The following is an 18,977-nucleotide window of genomic DNA, read 5'->3' on the forward strand; positions in this document are numbered from 1 at the left end:
CATAATTGGTGTTTGCAAACCAGATATATAAACTACGAGTATTATTGATAAATTTGGACAACAACCAGAGTCTAAACAAATTATTAAAAAAGGCTACTTTTACAATATCTTCCAAATTTGACAATGGTTCGAACTCATCACTAAATTTTAGCGAGAAATCAAGACTTCACTTTCATGGCAACATTGGTCATTATTATTATTTTTTCCCAATGGTAAAACAGAAAGTTCTTACTTAACATTTAACGTCAATGATTACTAAGTCTATAAAAGACTCTTTGCGAGGTTTTAAGTAATTTCGAAATGGATATCCATGTGCATAAGCATAGAGTCAAGGTCTAATTCGAGCTTGTTACACTAGCAGCTTTAAACTTATATCGGACCTCATATGACCTGTATAATCTTTCGAGACATGCTTGAAAAGTATATATACGATTTAAATTTTGAATAAATAAATAGTACTTTTGAATCTTTCAATATGTGCGAATGAAAAAAAAAATAAAAATTAGAATATTAATAAACATAAGCCAACATAGAGGCATGGAGGGATGTGCTTTATGAGCCAGCAAGCACGACTCGACTATAGAGGCATGTTGGCATGGCCAATCACACTATCACAAGAACTATCGTGCTTTTTATGTTAATGATGCCTAATGTACATTCTATTTGACAATTTTTTTTCTTTTTTTTACAGAATGCTCTAAAAAAACTATTTCTTATCCAATAAATTTTGACCACACACTTTTTCTGGTAACAAAGTGGTACAAAAGTAATATACTAGCAAAATCCTTTTATGTTTAGGCTTGGGGGAGTTACACATTCTGATGCTATTGCGGTGTAAGTCTGCATCAAGAAGCAAATTGTGCGACAGAGAAAAAAATGAAAATAGAATTTGACACTATATCATGGCACATTTTTCAATGCGCATTAATTCCATTGGGATCTGATACTACTCATGCCAAATTTTTGATTAAATTTAAGCAAAAATAAAATAAAGAGTGACAATATTCAACAAATTCTATTATTGCAACATGGTTCCTAGAGTTTTCTTGAAAATTCATGAAATCTCCGAGTCACCATGGCCATGGCATATTGAGTCAACTCGATGTATTGAGGCTCTGCACAGAGGACAACTCGAGCGAGTTATAAGCCACTTGTCAACACATTCTGAATGAAAACCATGGTGGCATTTAGGTAAAACCTTCACCTTTTCTCCTTCCTGAAACATGCTTAGACAAATTGCACACTCCGATTCTGGGCTTGAATTTTTAGCATTGGAACTTGATCCATATGAAAACATTGGCAGGCTGCTTATGGCGGTGGTGTCGAGGCCCGGAGGAGATCTCGAGGGGTTGGTAGTGAAGCTGCCGCTGGCACGGCGGCGATGTGTGCAGACATAGAGAAAGTATGCAAACAAGAAAGTTAAGAAGAATAAGAAGAAGAAGAAGAAGGCACCAAGAAGAAGAGGGCTTTTGTCATCAATCTTGTCCTTGGTGTCTATGAAATGTATGGGTTCTACATTCTGTGTAGCCATGAATATATGTTCCTCATCTATGCAAAATGTATTTATAAGCGACTAAGAAATTGGGTTGGCGGTTGGGATTTGAGGAATAAATTTTGGGCGGAGTCCTCACATGGAGCTCAGAGTCGAAGACAAAACATTTGTTGTTGTTTTTTTTTTTTTTTAGAAGCAATGGATGGCAAGTGATAGCCCTCATTTGCCCATTTTGCGGAAATGAAAATGGGTAATATGATATTTTGTTGAAAAATAAATGATTGAAAAAGAAAGAAAATTTTTTGGTTTATATATAATATTATTTTATCGAAAATTGTGTGTTTGAAAATAGGAAAGAAAAAAATGAAATGGAATGGAATGAAAATTAATGGGGCCAAATGGGATATTAAATTTGAGTCTTTGATTCCACAAAAATTTATATGTTAAATTTAAATAATAATTTTATTGAGCACTCAAAATTACAAATATTATTCATGAAATTTATTATTATTTTTTTTACTATTCTTATTATAAATTTTGCTAAATGAAGGCTAAGAGTGCGTTTAGTTTGCTATTTTTAGGTCATTTTTAATTTTCTAAAACACTCAAAACGTGTTTGATATGTTATCTTCAACAATGGGTTCTCGAAAACAAGAAAAATTTTATAACATAAAATTCAAAATAACTACAAATACGATTTTGAGCAATATGTTTGTGCTGAAAAATTGAAAAATATGTATAAAGTAAAAATAAGTGGAATTATAAAAAATGTCACTTTTTTTTAAAATGCACCAAAAATTTGCATGTGCACCAAATTTTTTATCAAAAATGTCACTTTTTTCAACTAGAAATGTCCAACTTACCCTTCATTTCCCCTTTTTAGGAGCATTTAATGCTAGCTTTCCAATCCAATTAATGCTATGATTTGATTAGTTAAATTTATATATAATAATCATGGTTATTTAAATTTATATATTATAATCTATGAATTTATGTATATTCTATTGTCTAATACGAATTTACAAAAAAAAAAAAAAAAGAGAGATAAAAGAAGTACAAAACCCTATTTTAACATCAACCAAATATCTTCTCCAACCAAACCCTCACTTCATCATTCTTCTTCATTCCTTGATCAAGAAGACACAACTATTAGATTCATCAGTCATTTTAAGAGGTTAGTTATTACGAATTATTTGTATTTTTATCGAATAGCTTTCTCTTTTTTAAATGTTAAAAATAACATGATCATCAAGGTGAAGAATAATTTTGAAACTCTTATTAATCATGATACTCTTGATTTGTGAAATATTTTTGAAGGGAAAAGATACCAAAAAGAAATTCCAAAAAGATTTGGGCAAATGTTAAGTATGACATTCCATATTTAATGAAGCATTCAGTCATTTATTTCTGGACAGATGCTGTGATGATGTAGTTGTTGTAGTTGAGAATTTAGTATAACCATTAATATTTCGAACAAGGTACCAAATCGTTTGAAGCTTGTCGACAGTTCCGACAGTTGAACTATCGAACTTGACATTTCTAAACTGTCGGGTTAGACATTTTAACTGTTGAAATCGACAGTTGAATACTGTTGACGCCCTTCATTTCACCTTGTTGTTTTTGTATCAGTTTAAATATTCGAAAGTGCCACTTCCATGCTATTATATATCGACATATTCATTGTACAGAATTCTTATCGTTATAATCTCAATATTTCAGGTATGGACAATCATTTCAAATTCATCGTATCATATGGAGGAAAGTTATTCACGTGGATGACGAATGGAAGTGGACAGGGGATAAAACCACTTCCATTTTAATGTCGAGAAGTATTACCATAGCCGGACTTCTGTTACTGTTGAATGACAAACTTGGTGTTATTAATCCGCGCACCAAAATTAAATTGAAGTTCAGAGTCCCGAACTTCAATTTACCACCGGTCGAAATATGTGAAGATGAAAACCTAATTTGGTACAAATATGTTCATACGGAAATTGCCCTTTGCATTACTATTTTGGAAACTGATTTGCCGAGTGTTGACATGGGGAGAAATACAAATTTGCATGGCCCTTCGTTTGGAGCAGCGGATGGTTCCCATAACATACAACACGATGACATCCGTCATGAGCCTAGTGCCCCAAACAATAATGTAGCCGATGGCCCAATTGAATACATCGGGGCTGCACCATTAGATGAGATGTTGGACGACCTATTATATGGTACAAATGGTGCTAATATTACAAACGTTGACGAGGGAATGTCATCAGATTCCCAAAGTTCGGATACATACCAATGGATTACAAGTGTAAATACATCCGATCTTGTTGAACGACATATATTCTTCAGCAAGAAAGAGCTATACTTGAAAATTCATGTGTTTGCTTTGCAGGACAAGTTCATTTTTAAGGTCAGCAGGTCAAACCTCAAAATGTTAATTGTCGTATGCGCAGACTATAATTGCAAGTGGATGTTACGGGCTTCGAGTGTGAAGTAGTCCACAATATTCATGATCCGTAATTCAACAATGTACACACATGTTCCGTAGATTTCCGTCGTAACGGACATCGACATGCCATTACTTCTGTAATTGCTGAGCATATTTTGAGAAAATTGGATAATCCATACCGATCGTACAATCCTACCGCTATTGCAAGTGACATGGAACACGAGTTTGGTGTGAAAATAAGTTACAAAAAAGCACATAAAGGTGGCTGCTTTACATATGCTACACGGTACACCGGGGGATAGTTTCCAAAAACTATCCTCATATTGTCACATCCTAGGAGAAAGTAACCCGGGGACAGTAATCCACATTGAAGTTGATTCCCGTAACATGTTTCATTACTTTTTCATGGCTTTCAGTGCAATCATTTGTGATTACATGCACTACTTGAGGCTTATTATTTGTGTTGACGATAGTCATTTGAAAGGTCCATGCAAAGGTACACTTCTGCTAGCAACCGGCCAAGATGTCAACAAACAGATTTATCCCGTAGCATGGGAAATCGTCGATGCCGAAACAAATAGATCGTGGATGTGGTTTATGTCAAACTTGAAAGAGTTTATAGGCGACTCGAATGAATTGGTTTTTATTTTCGATAGGAAAAATAGTATTTCTAACGTCATTGCTCACGTATTTCCTCTCTCTCACTATGGATACTGTATTTGGCATCTGGAGAAGAACTTAATTCAGCGTTACAACAACGCAAGTGCAATATTTCTATTCAAACGAGCTGCAAGAACTTCTCAGGTCGAAGAGTTCGAAAGACTTATGAGACAGATCTGTAGGGTCAGTGAAAGAGCGTATGGATACCTGAAGCGAGCTGGTTTTTCATTTTGATCACAAACACTATTCTTTAGACAACGTTACAACATATTAACAAACAACAACGCAGAATCTTTGAACTTAATGTTGAGACATACACGTTCATTGCTGATCACATGCTTGGTCGAACAAATTCGGCAAACTATGCAGAAGTGGTTCTATGAACGTCGAACCAATGCAACCACATCATCGAGGATGAAAAGCGAGTTACGGACAACGTTTGAAGCGGGTGCAAGGCTTCAAGTTCAAGGCTTGACAGACAACTTAACACAAGTTGGATTATCCAATGACACGGACATCGTGGACTTTTTCGATAACACGTGCACTTGTCGTGAGTTTCAACTTAATTGTATGCTATGCATTCATGCAAGTCGTGCTGCCTGCTTGCGAGGTAAGTCATTGTACAATTTATGCTCACCGTTTTACACATCAGAATACTGGAGGGGTGCCTACAATGAAGCAATCTATCCTGTTACGAGTGAAGTGGACTGGATTGTCTCGAACGAAATTACAAGTACTCATATTCTACCATCAAGTGTACGTCGTCCTCTAGGTAGACCACCCACACGACGTCATCGATCCAGATACAAGTCCACCACATGACTAAGGAAATGTACCCGCTGTGGTAGAGTGGATTATAATCGAAGCACATGTTCGAACCCCTTTCTAACATGACCCATTCAAATAGGCTTTTCTCCGTGACTGGTCAACGTTGTATGTTTACTTTTTACCGATGTCATTTGTACTAAACCAATGCAGTTATTATAATTTTGTTATCAATTGTACCCTTGCGTCACATCATAATTCCATGTTCCTTCATGTATCTACCATTCTCTGTACAGAAATGAACTTATATGGGCCAACTTCTGATAATTGAGAAGTTTTCCATAGTTACAGTTAAACTGTCGGTCTCGACAGATCATTTATTCTCGACAGTTGACGAAAATTTGCACCGCCTTCAATATCAGCTTCACATACATGGTGAACTATACATTTTTGTTCATACGAATACGCACACGCAAAAATGTATGACACAATATATCTTTGAAACCATACAATTTGCCCTCGTGCACCAAAAACCTTCCGATTTTTGGTGCACTCGAAAACGCATCTTTCAATCCTCACGAAACAGATTATAATTCGCAACATCGTCAATACTCGACACGATTGAGCACAATTGAGCGCACGATAAACACAATTTCATAGCATCAGCTCCATGTACCACAAAATACGGGTCCCTTTACATAATACTGCCATTGAAGCCTGACACTTTATTTGTCGTTTTCGACATATTGTGTCTATCATTCTCGACAGTTGGACCCCAAAATACACCATTCATGGCATCCTATGGGCATGGTCATGCAGACCTTTACAATTTGTGTTCACCAAATAGAAGAAGTACAAAATACATAACTATACATCATTTATTCACTACGAAACATGGGTCTCATTTCATTCATCCTCCACAACTAAACCTTGTCCCCTACTGTCTTCATTCGACTCGTCCGACGAGATGATAATTAACTCATTATATGGGATGTAAGCCAGCCAGTCATTGTCAACGTCGCTCCCCCCTCATATCCACCATCGACCTCGAAACCCTCAGAGCACACCGTTGGGTGATTATGCACCCTTTACTGCTCCATCTTCTAAATTGGGAAACGGAATAGGGGAAATGACTCTCCTACCAATACGAAGCTTAAATTCCTCATCGTCTGACGAAATGTAGATTAGAAATAATAGAGATGAACCGGGAACTGGTAATGACTCGTTGATGTTGAACGGTTCCGTGCTTTCTGTGGACGAACTCATTATGTCCATGTAGTAAAGTATTGATGAAACGAATAGTGTGTGAGGACTTCTAATTCTCAAAATGGTATTCAACTAGGTTGTTTCTAAGGGACAATAAATTCATATCCTGTATTTATAAGCAAGAAGAATGGGGAAAGCAATTATGTTCATCATCTACCCAACCACCGTATCCAATCTCCTTGTCAATGTGAAAGCAATTGGTGTGATTGTTCAATAAATTAAGTGTACATTTATCCCCATTTTCTCATAATTACTAGGACCTATCAAGCTCATAAATCATTTGTACTATTAAGTAATGGGGATGTCCTGCAAGTAAAATATTGTCAAACTAATTTCTAATTACTTGTACCATGGTCAAAAGGCTACAGGGTCTCGCCCGTATGGCTCATGATCTTAAGGTACATGTTCGACAACGCATGGAAAACAATGACACATACATGAACTCATTTTGTAACTCCAAGCTCGTGGTTGTCATGGTTTTGACAGTTTTAATAGCTCATCATTTGAATTTTAACTAATACTAATCGATGTCACATGCGTTGCACGATTATTGTATTTAATATGTCTTTATTAGCGTGATGTAGAGATTTTAGTTTTCTTGTCATAATCCTAACATGCTTTTGAAGTTTGAATTAAATTTTTTGGCATGAATTTTCTCTGGAAATTAGTAAAAATTAGATTTAAAATTTTTGGGATATAAGTAAAAAATAATTTATAATTTTATGGGAGTCCCGTACGCTGTCGTGCGAAGTCCACACCAATTTCGTGCGGGGAAGTCCTCCCACAATCTGTGCAGGGATTCCGTGCGGGGTACTCCGCACCAATTTCATGCGGAGTCCCTGCACAATTCGTGCTGAGTCCCGCACAGTCTGTGCGAGGACTCCACACCAAGATTATTACAAGAAGCCATACTTCACGGGTTCTAGGTGTTTGCATGCTCAAAGTGACTAAGAGAACTAATATCACCAAAATTCAGCAAAAATGAGAATATTTATTTATATAAGCAAGGGATGAAAAGTGAAAATAATTTACTAAAAAATGAAATGTACAGCTATCAACATTGAGAAAAAAACACGCAACATATAATCATATTGTGCTACTGGCTCATTTTCAATTAATTACTACCAAAAAGTTTAGCAACGGGAATTCTATAGGCATAGATAGAGATTCAAATGGTCTGCCCAATCACCTTACTATGCTCTGCTTAAACCTATAGCTAAAAACTTAACAGAGAGCATTTGCAACTATTAACTAAAATAACAAAACCCCTTATACTTGGAGCAATTCAATCATTTTCACCAAACTTATATGCTTAACCTAATCATTCATCGATTTCTTGCTAATTTCTTTAGTCCTACATTTTCTTGCTTCAAGTGCCAAACCATAGCCTAAAAAATTAATCTATATTTCCTTTTTTTTTGTTTTTTCCTCTCTATTTTCTGTTGATCTTATGGCCAACAATTCAATATAAAAAGACCTATACAAACTGAAAATACACACATTCTTAATATGCATAAAGTATGAATAAACCCATATCAAGAGTCCCAACAAAAAAAAAGTTGAAAATAAATAAAAAAGCAGATTTTTTCCCTAATTGACTCTAAAAAAAAATTAAAATTCAAGACTTCTTTTCTGCAGAACATATCAAAAGTCTATTCACGGCATCATTGGAACAATCACCAACAAACAAAACTCATACATCCAAAATTAATGAAATGACGAAAACTCAAACATCTAACACATAAATTTAGGGATTAAGATAAGATAAGTCCATACCTTCAAAATTATTTAGTGTTAAAACCTAAAAAGTTCCCGTATAGTCCGTGATGGGACTCCGCACCAAGATTGCTACAAGAAGCCATACTTCACGATTTCTGCCAAGATTACAAATGCATGAGATACACAAAAGACATAAATGAATTAAAAAGCTAATAAGCATTTTAATTTACATTAAACCAAGAATATACCTCTCTATTTACACAAAAATCCAAAATTGTGAATTGAATAAACAAAATTATAATTATCAGATAAAATCGAGGATATTCCTCTCCATTCACTCGAAATAAAAAATTTTGCACATAGAATCTTGAATAAGCAAAATCATAATCTGAGAAAAACGGCTTGCTAGGATTTACCTCTCTATTCACGATAATTTTGCACGAAGAGATTAATCACAGAAAAAAACGAGAGAAGAATTGAAGAAGAAGTGAGAGAAGAAAATGATGATGATGAAGAAGAAAGCTTGTGTCTGGGTTTGCGTGGAAAAATGGCTTCACCGTTCTTTTGAGTAAGAAAAAATGAGTATGGCTGATATCTAATAGCTATAGTGAAATCACTGTTTAGCTACAGTAGAAGTCCCGAACACTATTGCAATTACAGTGAATTTTATTCATCTTTCTATAAGTAGTTAGATTATGAATGCACTTACACGTGATAATTGATACAATAAATTAGGACCGCTGTGGATATATGGCGTCCTAGTGCGAGCCAATGAGCTTCATTACAACACAAATACTAAATACTTCTCGGTTTAAACATTTCAAATATAGGTTACTACACGTCTAATTCGAAGAAATATCACATCAACTGTTTGAACTAGGCAAAAAATTTTATACCCCAAACAAAAATATAAAATTCCACACTTTGTCATTGTGCGCTACATCTCATATACGTGCACCAAATATAACGTTAAGTTTACCGGCCTTCATCAGAATGAGCTCCCATCTCTGAAACCTACGTTCAAATAAATGTCTTAAATTACAAATATAACTAATCATTATCAGATTTTAATGTAAGGACCTATATATATTTTATAGAAATCATTTTTCTACCCCTTCTGATCGTGAGGATAAAGCAATAGGATCGGTCAGGATTTTTATGAACTCAGAACTTCACTAGCCAGCTACGCACTCATACATTGAAATTATTTTTCTCGACATGCTTGAAGAATACGAAAAGGTCTGTGATGTTGAAGCATCTCATTCAAGAAGGTAAATGTAAAATCCTTCAGTCAATACCACACACCACCCTTTGTACTGGACAATATTTGACATATCAAATAATAGTTATATCATGATTAAGTAGTTAACATCCATACCTTATGAATTGAAGTCAAATCCTTTCCATATTGCTTCAGTGGATTGTCATACTTGCGAATTCTTTTCCCCCATAAAGTAATCATTCTCATGATACAAACGTAGACGCCAGCAATGCAAGAAGCTCAACAATTCAGTGAAGGGGCTGCATGTCACCCAGCTTTGTATCAGAGACGGAAGCAATGGAATTACCACAGGTGACCATAGAAGAAGCACCATGAAGACAAAGCCAAGGATCCTACAGATAATAACAGGATGAAGAAAAGAATTTAATTACCTAATAGGGAACCAGTTCTTGTAAAATAAAAATATATAGACAAAAGAGATAAACTACATTATGTATAGCATTAGCTGTCATTACGGGTTAATTTCGTAGTCAAGAAAGCTATGTGTGCAAGTAGATCAGTAGATGCACTTGCTATTATGGTCTTCTTACATGGGCTAGCGTAACAGCTCGGTAATCATTGGTTTTCAATTAAACAAGTACAATGTTACCAGAGATATATGCAACTATGGATACCAACACAAATTGCCACCAATAGATCCTTCAAAATAAAAATCAGTTGTAAAGAAAAGCTTTCCTCAATTGTCTAACCAAACTTCTGTTCAGCTACAAAGATTTTGCCTTTTCACCATGACATTGTGCACAAAGATTGACATGTTTTAACTTTTTTTTTTCAAACATAAAACTGCTGCAGAAACTTTTCTTTTACAATACCAGGCTAGAATAAAAAGGTTTTCCATCTGAAAAGGCTTTAGAATGATTAACAAAAGAAATACGTGCTTAGATGATGGGCTTCATCAGATGAAGAATCAAAGATTCTTACAGAAATTCCTTACTCCTATTTTACAAATGACCGCAATATTCTATCATTGCACACATGCAGTAATCCATCATTCACACATCATACATAAACTTAACAACCTACTTACCATGGGATCAGCGGATGTTTAGTAATGCGCATAAATGAGATGAGCTTGTCAGTCAAACTCATAGAACCACGTATACCGCCCCACAATAAAGCAACTATTCCAACCAATTTCAAAAAGCCCCCCTCGTGTCCCAGTTCTGCCAACATCGCTACCAGCCCGTTCACGGAGTATAAGTTATGCAGCCTCTCAAGAATGAAAGAAACTCGAATAAAAAGAAAGACACAATATGGCAAAATACAAACTATCTGACCTTTAAATGATCTAGACAATATTGGGAACTCATTCATTATGATTATCTTACATTACCTGACATCACTGCCTCACAACACAATTTCCACCAAAATGGCATATGTACACCATCCTCGAGCTAATGAAACAAATGTCAAGAGAACACTAACATTAAACAATCTATATAATCTTGTAGAAGTGAATTTACGTAACTGCTCTTCCTCAATTTACATGTATCAAGGATAACCACTGAACACAGCAGGTCAAATCACTAAAAACATGTAACAAAAGAGAATAAGAAAGTTGATAGAAAATAAGGTCGTCATCGAAAAATTTCAATTTCCCAAAATATTCATGTATTGAAAGTCACAAAAGAAGTTATCCAGATTGTAGTACTAGTAGCTGCAAGTGTTAGCAAAATCCAATAGCAACACGGCATTCAACACAGACAACGCAAAATGTGATGAATGCATGAAAGCATCGCCATGGTATCCCAAGAGTGCGTCAAATGTAAAGTTAAACAAAAACCATAACAATTAATTTGTCCATGCAGTTAACATCTCAATTCCACCTCCACCAATTTAGTCACCATCCAAAAATGAGTACAAGACCATTGTCGTGCTCTCCGGCCAGTTTATAACATTTACTTCTTCGTTCTCTTCGCCCTCCCCCCGTATATGGAGTCCTGGTAGCAACAGCCGATCGTCGTAATAGTGCCGAACACCGTCTCGTTGTAGGAACTTCGGCTCGTGCTTTGGGTACCGACCCGGGAGCTGAGACTTCAGTAACAACGCCTACAAAAAATCCAAACGGGTCATGTTAGTTACCCGAATCGCATGTGATCCAATGCGTAACAGAACCACTACCAATATAGCCAATTAACTTACCATCGCCATCCATCACATTGTAACCCTCTGCCTCGTCATCGTCGTCCCCAGCCGTATTCGAGGGCTCCGTAGCTCCTACATCTGACCAATACAACACATACGTAAGTGCATATGCCGTTACATACAATTGAAAAAAACCTCGTAAGGGAAGCATGTACCTTGCACTTCTTCAGTTGTAGCAGCCACTGGTAGGTTCACATCATCTTGGCATGGCTCAATGTGTGTTGCATCTGATGAAAACAACATTATAACAGTTTCATTAAAATAAATGGGGCAACTTTCGAACCGTGCAAAGTCCATGAAGTAATAAATTTAGATTGCACAAATGAAAAACCCACATACCTTGCATATTTCCTGTGTCAATTGGGATGTCCTGCTCATCCAGGCATGGCTCCGCGAGTCCTCCATATACGTCTACGTCACAATTGTAATAAGAACAATACTATGTCATACACAGGTATGATGAGTAATGATGAATGTAGGTTAAGATTTTAAAGTAAAAGCTGTATGCAGGTAACCTTTTGGTAAAGAACCTGAAACGTCGGCCTCAGTCTCAGCGCTCGTCGTAGCTGCAGCAGTGGTCGGACCAGCTCGGGCCACGAGGGTAGCTAAGAACTCTCGAAGACTTGTACATTCCGAGCTCACGTGCTATTTGATTTCGAGCTTCATTGTCCGGAGTCGCATTTCAAATAAGATTCTTTAGTCTAAAGCAGCTCCTTCACGTCCCCTCTAGTAAGGCCTGGTGCAGATGTTCCAACGACTCTTGCCCCTGTCATGCTCCATCGCTGTGGAGAAGGACCTCGTGACGGTTAAGGTGAGGAAGAGGCACCCCTATCTCCTCCATGGGTGTCCTCATCGGCGCTGGATCGATCACCATCGGACTCACCAGTATCCTCAATGTCCTCACCGTCGGGATCGCTGCCCAACGTACCTTTTTTCTCATCACCACTGGATGTTTGCTCCTCACTGCTTCCTCCTTCAGATGTCTCCTCATCGGAATCCTCCCTTGCCGCATGTCCACTGTCGCGATTGCTGTCGCCCAATGCATTGAATTGTGGCGCTATAATGGTCCTTACAATGTCGTCCAGAATCGGAACGGGGGATCATCGTACGACACGAGAGTGGAAAAATAGGGTTGTAGAGCCTCAGCATTGGTGGGACGCAGTGTTGCGTACATGTGGAGTTGAAAAATAAGGTTACAGTACTCACATTAGAAGGCAAAAGATTGTAATGAAACATTCGAAAATGAACTTGGGATCGTGTTCTATTTATACCTTCACATTCTTGAAGAATGCATCGTACGTATGATGCTGTGGCTGTTTCCATGCTGACCAGCGAAGAAGTTGTGGCAATCGTTCACCTACCCTCTAAGCAAAATGTTCCCTAACCTTTAGAAGCACCCCGTATGCCCATACCTGTTGGAGCAAGAAAGACAAATTAAATTTCGAAAGATTCTAGGCACGGTGCTACTGGGGAAAAATCAGGCATGGTATAATAATGCAACGAATGTTCATTCCTGCATGGCAATGGAGAAGTCGTAGACCGTGTAAGTAATCTCCTTCTCCTTCCTCTTCTTCGCCTTTTGAAATTTTTTTGCCGAAGTACCCCGAAATTCGTGCAATAGATGCCTATATCCGACCCTACCCCAAGGGTAGCCAAAAAATATGTCCAGGTCGTTCACGATTGATAGTGTAGGCAAATGGATACCGACATTATTATCCGGAGCATTGAAAACTCCCTCGAGAATTAGAACCAGCCCTAACTTGTAGCGATCAGCTCGGGGCGTCGAAGATCGGGCCATAGCAAATTGGAGTTGAGCCAAAGAAATCTTGTCATTGGATTTGAAGCACCTCTCTTTCAACCTCCTCCTCTCTAACAATCGTTCGTATTCAGCACCCTCTAGGAATGCATCGCATCTTAACCCCGTCACAAGCGCGTACTCCTGTAGACCGAATCTCGTGAGGTGCCCTTGCACGCTAAACCATAGCTCGTAAAGCTTATCTATGTGGACGGTTCTGAACACTAGCTGCTAGATGAGTTGGCAGAGAATTGAATATCCAGAACCTTGGCCAGATACCGGAGGAAGGAGTTGCGGAAGTCCTCCCATTGTTGCTTGTCGAAATGGTCTATCACAGTCTTCATCAGCTTCAGGTTGCTACGTTGCGAAATGTGGGTCAGCAACCTTGCATCTTCCGGAATACGGAATTCGAACTCCATTTTGCCTGCAAGGTAAATTGGAAAAAAACGTGGTTACATGATGAACATAAACAATTGTAACGTATATAGCAAATTAATGAAGATTTAATAAAGTGAAATAAACAATTGTAACGTATATAGCAAATTAATGAAGCGAAATCATGCGCTATAACAGTGAACTGTCTAGAAAAATTAAAGTCAATCGTTGGTACCGAAAGATGATCTGTCAAGACCTATGGATACCGACGGTTGGAGGGTTAACTGTCGAGAAAAACTGAGGTGAAACCTCGGGTACGACAGTTTGCTGGGAGTTGGTCTGCTTGCTAACCTTACATGTGGCAACGAATGAAATTCCATTTAGTTCAAGACGAATGCAAATTACCGTGAACTAAATGGAAGGAAAAAAGAACTAAAAAATAGAAAACTAAGCGGGAGGGAGAGAGAGAATCTTATAGCGACGGTACTAGGGGATGGTGACGGGCATGCTATTGCTTTGATATCGAACGGATAAATATCCTCAGCAATTAAACTGGACTACCTGTACATAAGAACACAATAGTTGTGGCAATTGTGCTATTGAACGAAACAACGAATTGAACATGGATAATTTATGGAAAAAATAAGATGAACTAAAAAGTAATTTACAATTTTTCCCTATGAAATCAATATCATTAATAATCCAGCTAAACAATGGCCTCTCAACAGATGTGTACGTTTTATAAACTTCTTCCCAAGTATTTTTCAAATTGTACAACAATTGCCTGAAATATAATTTTTTCTTATAGGTAATTGTCTGAAGTTTAATATAATTCTACAAGTTTGTATAGTATAATATAATTCAACAAGTTCCACATTAAGATACAATTCTAAATGTTATCTATAAAATGCATCCTACGAAAAGTGGTTTTAATATATTTCTTTTCACAAGTAAAATTATAGTCGAATGCATTGTGCATCTCAACATACTCAGGACTAGATGTCTAACAAAAATTAAAAAACAAAAAGGTTGTTTCCATAAATTATGAAGAAATGCGCCACAAGTTACATGACATTTACTAGAATTTCAAGAATTTTTAAGGTAAATACTTCCATCAATAATTCCCTCACTTGAATTGCACAAAGAACTTGTGTTATGCACACAAACAAAATAACATTCCTTGAAAATTAAGAGACTTCCATTTTAATTATTTCTCATTTCATTTGCCCAAAACACTCACGTAATCTGAGTTTTAGATGTTCACCCAGATCAAACAATTGATAAAATTTGGATGTAATATGATGCCTTTGAAGATTAATTAAATATAAATAAATAAATGTGACTTAATACTTTAATTTTTAAATAAAATAATTACTAATATTCCCAACTAAGAATAACAAAATATATTTATATCTAATGCTTAAATTTTAATCAGCATTGTTGTATATATATTTTACAAAAAGGATCGTATTTAAAGCTAAAACTTTATTCGAGTGGTGACCTAATGCCTACATTTACTAGAATTTCAAGAATTTTTAAGGTAAATACTTCCATCAATAATTCCCTCACTTGAATTGCACAAAGAACTTGTGTTATGCACACAAACAAAATAACATTCCTTGAAAATTAAGAGACTTCCATTTTAATTATTTCTCATTTCATTTGCCCAAAACACTCACGTAATCTGAGTTTTAGATGTTCACCCAGATCAAACAATTGATAAAATTTGGATGTAATATGATGCCTTTGAAGATTAATTAAATATAAATAAATAAATGTGACTTAATACTTTAATTTTTAAATAAAATAATTACTAATATTCCCAACTAAGAATAACAAAATATATTTATATCTAATGCTTAAATTTTAATCAGCATTGTTGTATATATATTTTACAAAAAGGATCGTATTTAAAGCTAAAACTTTATTCGAGTGGTGACCTAATGCCTAAACCAAGATATAAAAATGTTTTTAAAATTTAAGCTAAAGTAATACTATTTAAGTCATACATCCGCATGTCCAAAATATCAACTTCTTGGATTTATACATGGATCGGTATAAAAATCCTTTATTTCAATAGGTGTCGGTCGGTAGGTAGCTTCAAACGTAATTTCATGATCATAAAATTATTTACGAAACTCCATAATGCGATTACAATTTAGAATGTTACAAATATAATAATAATAATAATAATAATAATAATAATAATAATAATAATAATAATAATAATAATAATAATTACACACCTATAAAATGCAAAAACTAAACTTAAGGTTTAAAACTAAATTTCATATGTAGTCTTTATGTCTGCAATGATTTAGGGCTGTGTTCCATTTTTGCTATCTTTTACTATTTCCTTCCATAAAATCTTGAATAGTCACTAAACAAACGGGAGATAATTATGGGTTGGCAAAAAAAAAAAAATTTTTTTAATTAAATCATAAAACAAAAATTCTAAACCGATTTATACAACATGGAACTCACGAAAACCCTTTTTGCAACTTGAGAATAGCTGAGTTCATTTTCCATGAGTCAACAGCATTGATTCTAATACAGTTAAAAAATTTACACGGGAGCGACAAAATGGAAAGAAAACACCGAACCTAAAGATATCGTAGAGGACCTTTGACGCCGAAAGTTCTGCCGGTGGTTTTCGACGGTGGGGCGACGGTCGATTGCATCAAAACTTCCAATTTCGTCGACGGTCGGGCGGTGGTTGCTTTCAGTGAGAGAGACGAGTGAGATTGGGGATTTTGTGTTTGTCAATTTGTCTTCCTTTCCTTTCTTTTCATTTCATTTTTTTTTTTTTTTTTTTTTTTGGGTTTGGTTTCCAGCATTAAGGGTGTGTTTGATTACATTTATTTTTCATGAAAAATATCAGTTTTCCACCCCAATTCCTACTTTGAGTGTTTGATTGCTATATTTTTCCATGAAAAAATATTTTCCAACTTTTGAAAATATGCCTAATTTTCCTTGTTTTTAAAGAAAATATTTTTCTTGGGTAGAGGTGGTTTTTATTTTCTACAAAAGATGAAAAATATTTTCTTTTTTACGTGAGATTTTCTGTGCCAATCAAACATACTCTAATTGTCTTTTCACCTGACAATTAAATAGTTTTGGTACAAGGACGCAAAAGGTATTCTAATGATTCACGGGGGTAAAATTGTCCTAAATTGATATTTTTGATAGACAATTTAAAATGTGACATTTTTAATAATTCATACCCAAATTTTGACACCCAATGAAATATCCTCTAAAAATAATTGTAATATTTATTATTTTGAGCAATATATATATTTTTGAAAATTTGAAGAATATACATAAAGTTCAAAGAATGCATTATTTTATATATTTATCAGTGTATAATATTAAAAATCGAAAAATGCAAAATTATGCATATGCTTATAATGCTTAGTCCTCGACCGAAATGCACTGTTACACATTATGCAATTTGTCTCGATTTTTTTATTTTATTATAATTTTTTATTTGTAAAATATTTTTCCAATTTAAATACGATTTAAATTGAAAGATATTAAAATCAATCAATCAATTAATTAAATGGAATTGTTTAGGGTATCTTGACACTCTGTTCCTAAAAAATCCTCAATGAAATAGGCATGGTATTGGGGTGCTTTGGTCATATCTAGCCTACGAATGGCTCACAGGCTGAGTCGCTCGTGAAACGATCTATTGATGACTCAAATTTACTTTAGGACAAGTCATAGATCAAAATGAGCTTACTTTTTTAAAGAATTGGCTCATTATTTATTTATTTATTTATTTAATTATTAGAAAAATAAACCTACTCATGAGTATGTGGATAACTCGTTAGTCCTTTGTTTGGGCTCCATTTTATAAAAAAATATATCCTTTTAAAATTTATTTTTAATCACATTTTTTCATAAAATAATTTTATACATAAATTCAAAATTTTTTCTTATTTTTTAGTCACACGCTTTTTAAAAATTATTATTTTAAAATATATATTTTTAAAAATCTCGTGTAGCCCAGGAGATGGTGGAGAAGCTTCAAAATACCGTTGCCAGTTTATCGTAGGAACCAAAGAACATGATCGAATAATCATGCATTAATTTTATAATTTCGAATAGGGTCCACAAAATGCAAAAAATTCAAAAGAAAAGGAACCTCAGCTGCAAACAAAAGCTTCTACTTTTTCTTGAAAATGAAATAAAATTCATGGAATCTCCAAATCACCATGGCTATGGCGGATTGAGGCTCTGCACAGAGGACAATTAGAACGAGTTCCTAGCCACTTGTCCACACACTCCAAGTGAAAACCATGGTGGCATATAGGCAAAACCCTCACCTTTTCTCCTTCTTGAAATATACTTAAACAAATTGCACACTCCGAATCTGGGTTTGAATTCTTGCCATTGGCACTTGATCCATATGAAAATATTGGGAGGCTGCTTATGGTAGCTGCATCGAGCCCTGCCGGAGACCTAGATCGAGCCAGTGATCCATCAGGGTGGGTGGCGGTGCTGCCACGGCGGCGATGGGTGCACACGTAGAGAAAGTATACAAACAAAAAAGTGATTAAAAATATACAGAACAAGAACAAGGCACCAAGAAGTGGGCTTTTGCCATCAATCTTGTCCTTGACGTATGTGAAATGTATCGGTTCAAAATTCTGTGTAGCCATATCATATGTATCTATGGAGAGAACAAATTTTCTGTGGTGATTATTGAAGATTGGAGCTCGGAGTTTTTGACAAACATGAGTTGCTTTATTTGTAAAGGAAATTGTGGATGCTTATCAAAATAACTTTTCTGCTTATTTTAGGAAAGGAAAGTTTTATTCAGTATATCTTTTATCGTTCTTCAACGAATTGAGTTTTGACTTTAGCCTGCTATAGTGACGTTTCTGGCCTTTTTTGTGAACCTTTAGCCCTATACCGTTGAAGCATTGTCCATATTGAACAAGCTTTCCGTGCTAGGAATTTTCTGGAATTAGAAATGTGAACGGGCATTTGGAAAATGAAGTCGTTGTTTAGACTTCAATTCTGTTAT

At 35.6% G+C, this 18,977-nt stretch overlaps 2 protein-coding genes across 2 annotated transcripts; both read right to left on the bottom strand.

The window, feature by feature from the left end:
- Positions 1-1,054: 1,054 nt before the first annotated feature.
- On the bottom strand, positions 1,055-1,531 carry LOC111404424 (RING-H2 finger protein ATL39-like). Its single transcript, XM_023033234.1, has one exon. The coding sequence runs from the start codon at positions 1,529-1,531 to the stop codon at positions 1,055-1,057; it is 477 nt and encodes a 158-aa protein (XP_022889002.1).
- Positions 1,532-18,141: 16,610 nt separating this feature from the next.
- Positions 18,142-18,609, bottom strand: LOC111404425 (RING-H2 finger protein ATL39-like). The gene has a single exon (XM_023033235.1). It carries the CDS (start codon positions 18,607-18,609, stop codon positions 18,142-18,144), a length of 468 nt encoding a protein of 155 aa, XP_022889003.1.
- Between the last annotated feature and the right edge of the window lie 368 nt (positions 18,610-18,977).

This window comes from Olea europaea, chromosome 11 (assembly GCF_002742605.1).
Source record: "Olea europaea var. sylvestris chromosome 11, O_europaea_v1, whole genome shotgun sequence".
Taxonomy (NCBI): Eukaryota; Viridiplantae; Streptophyta; class Magnoliopsida; order Lamiales; family Oleaceae; genus Olea; species Olea europaea.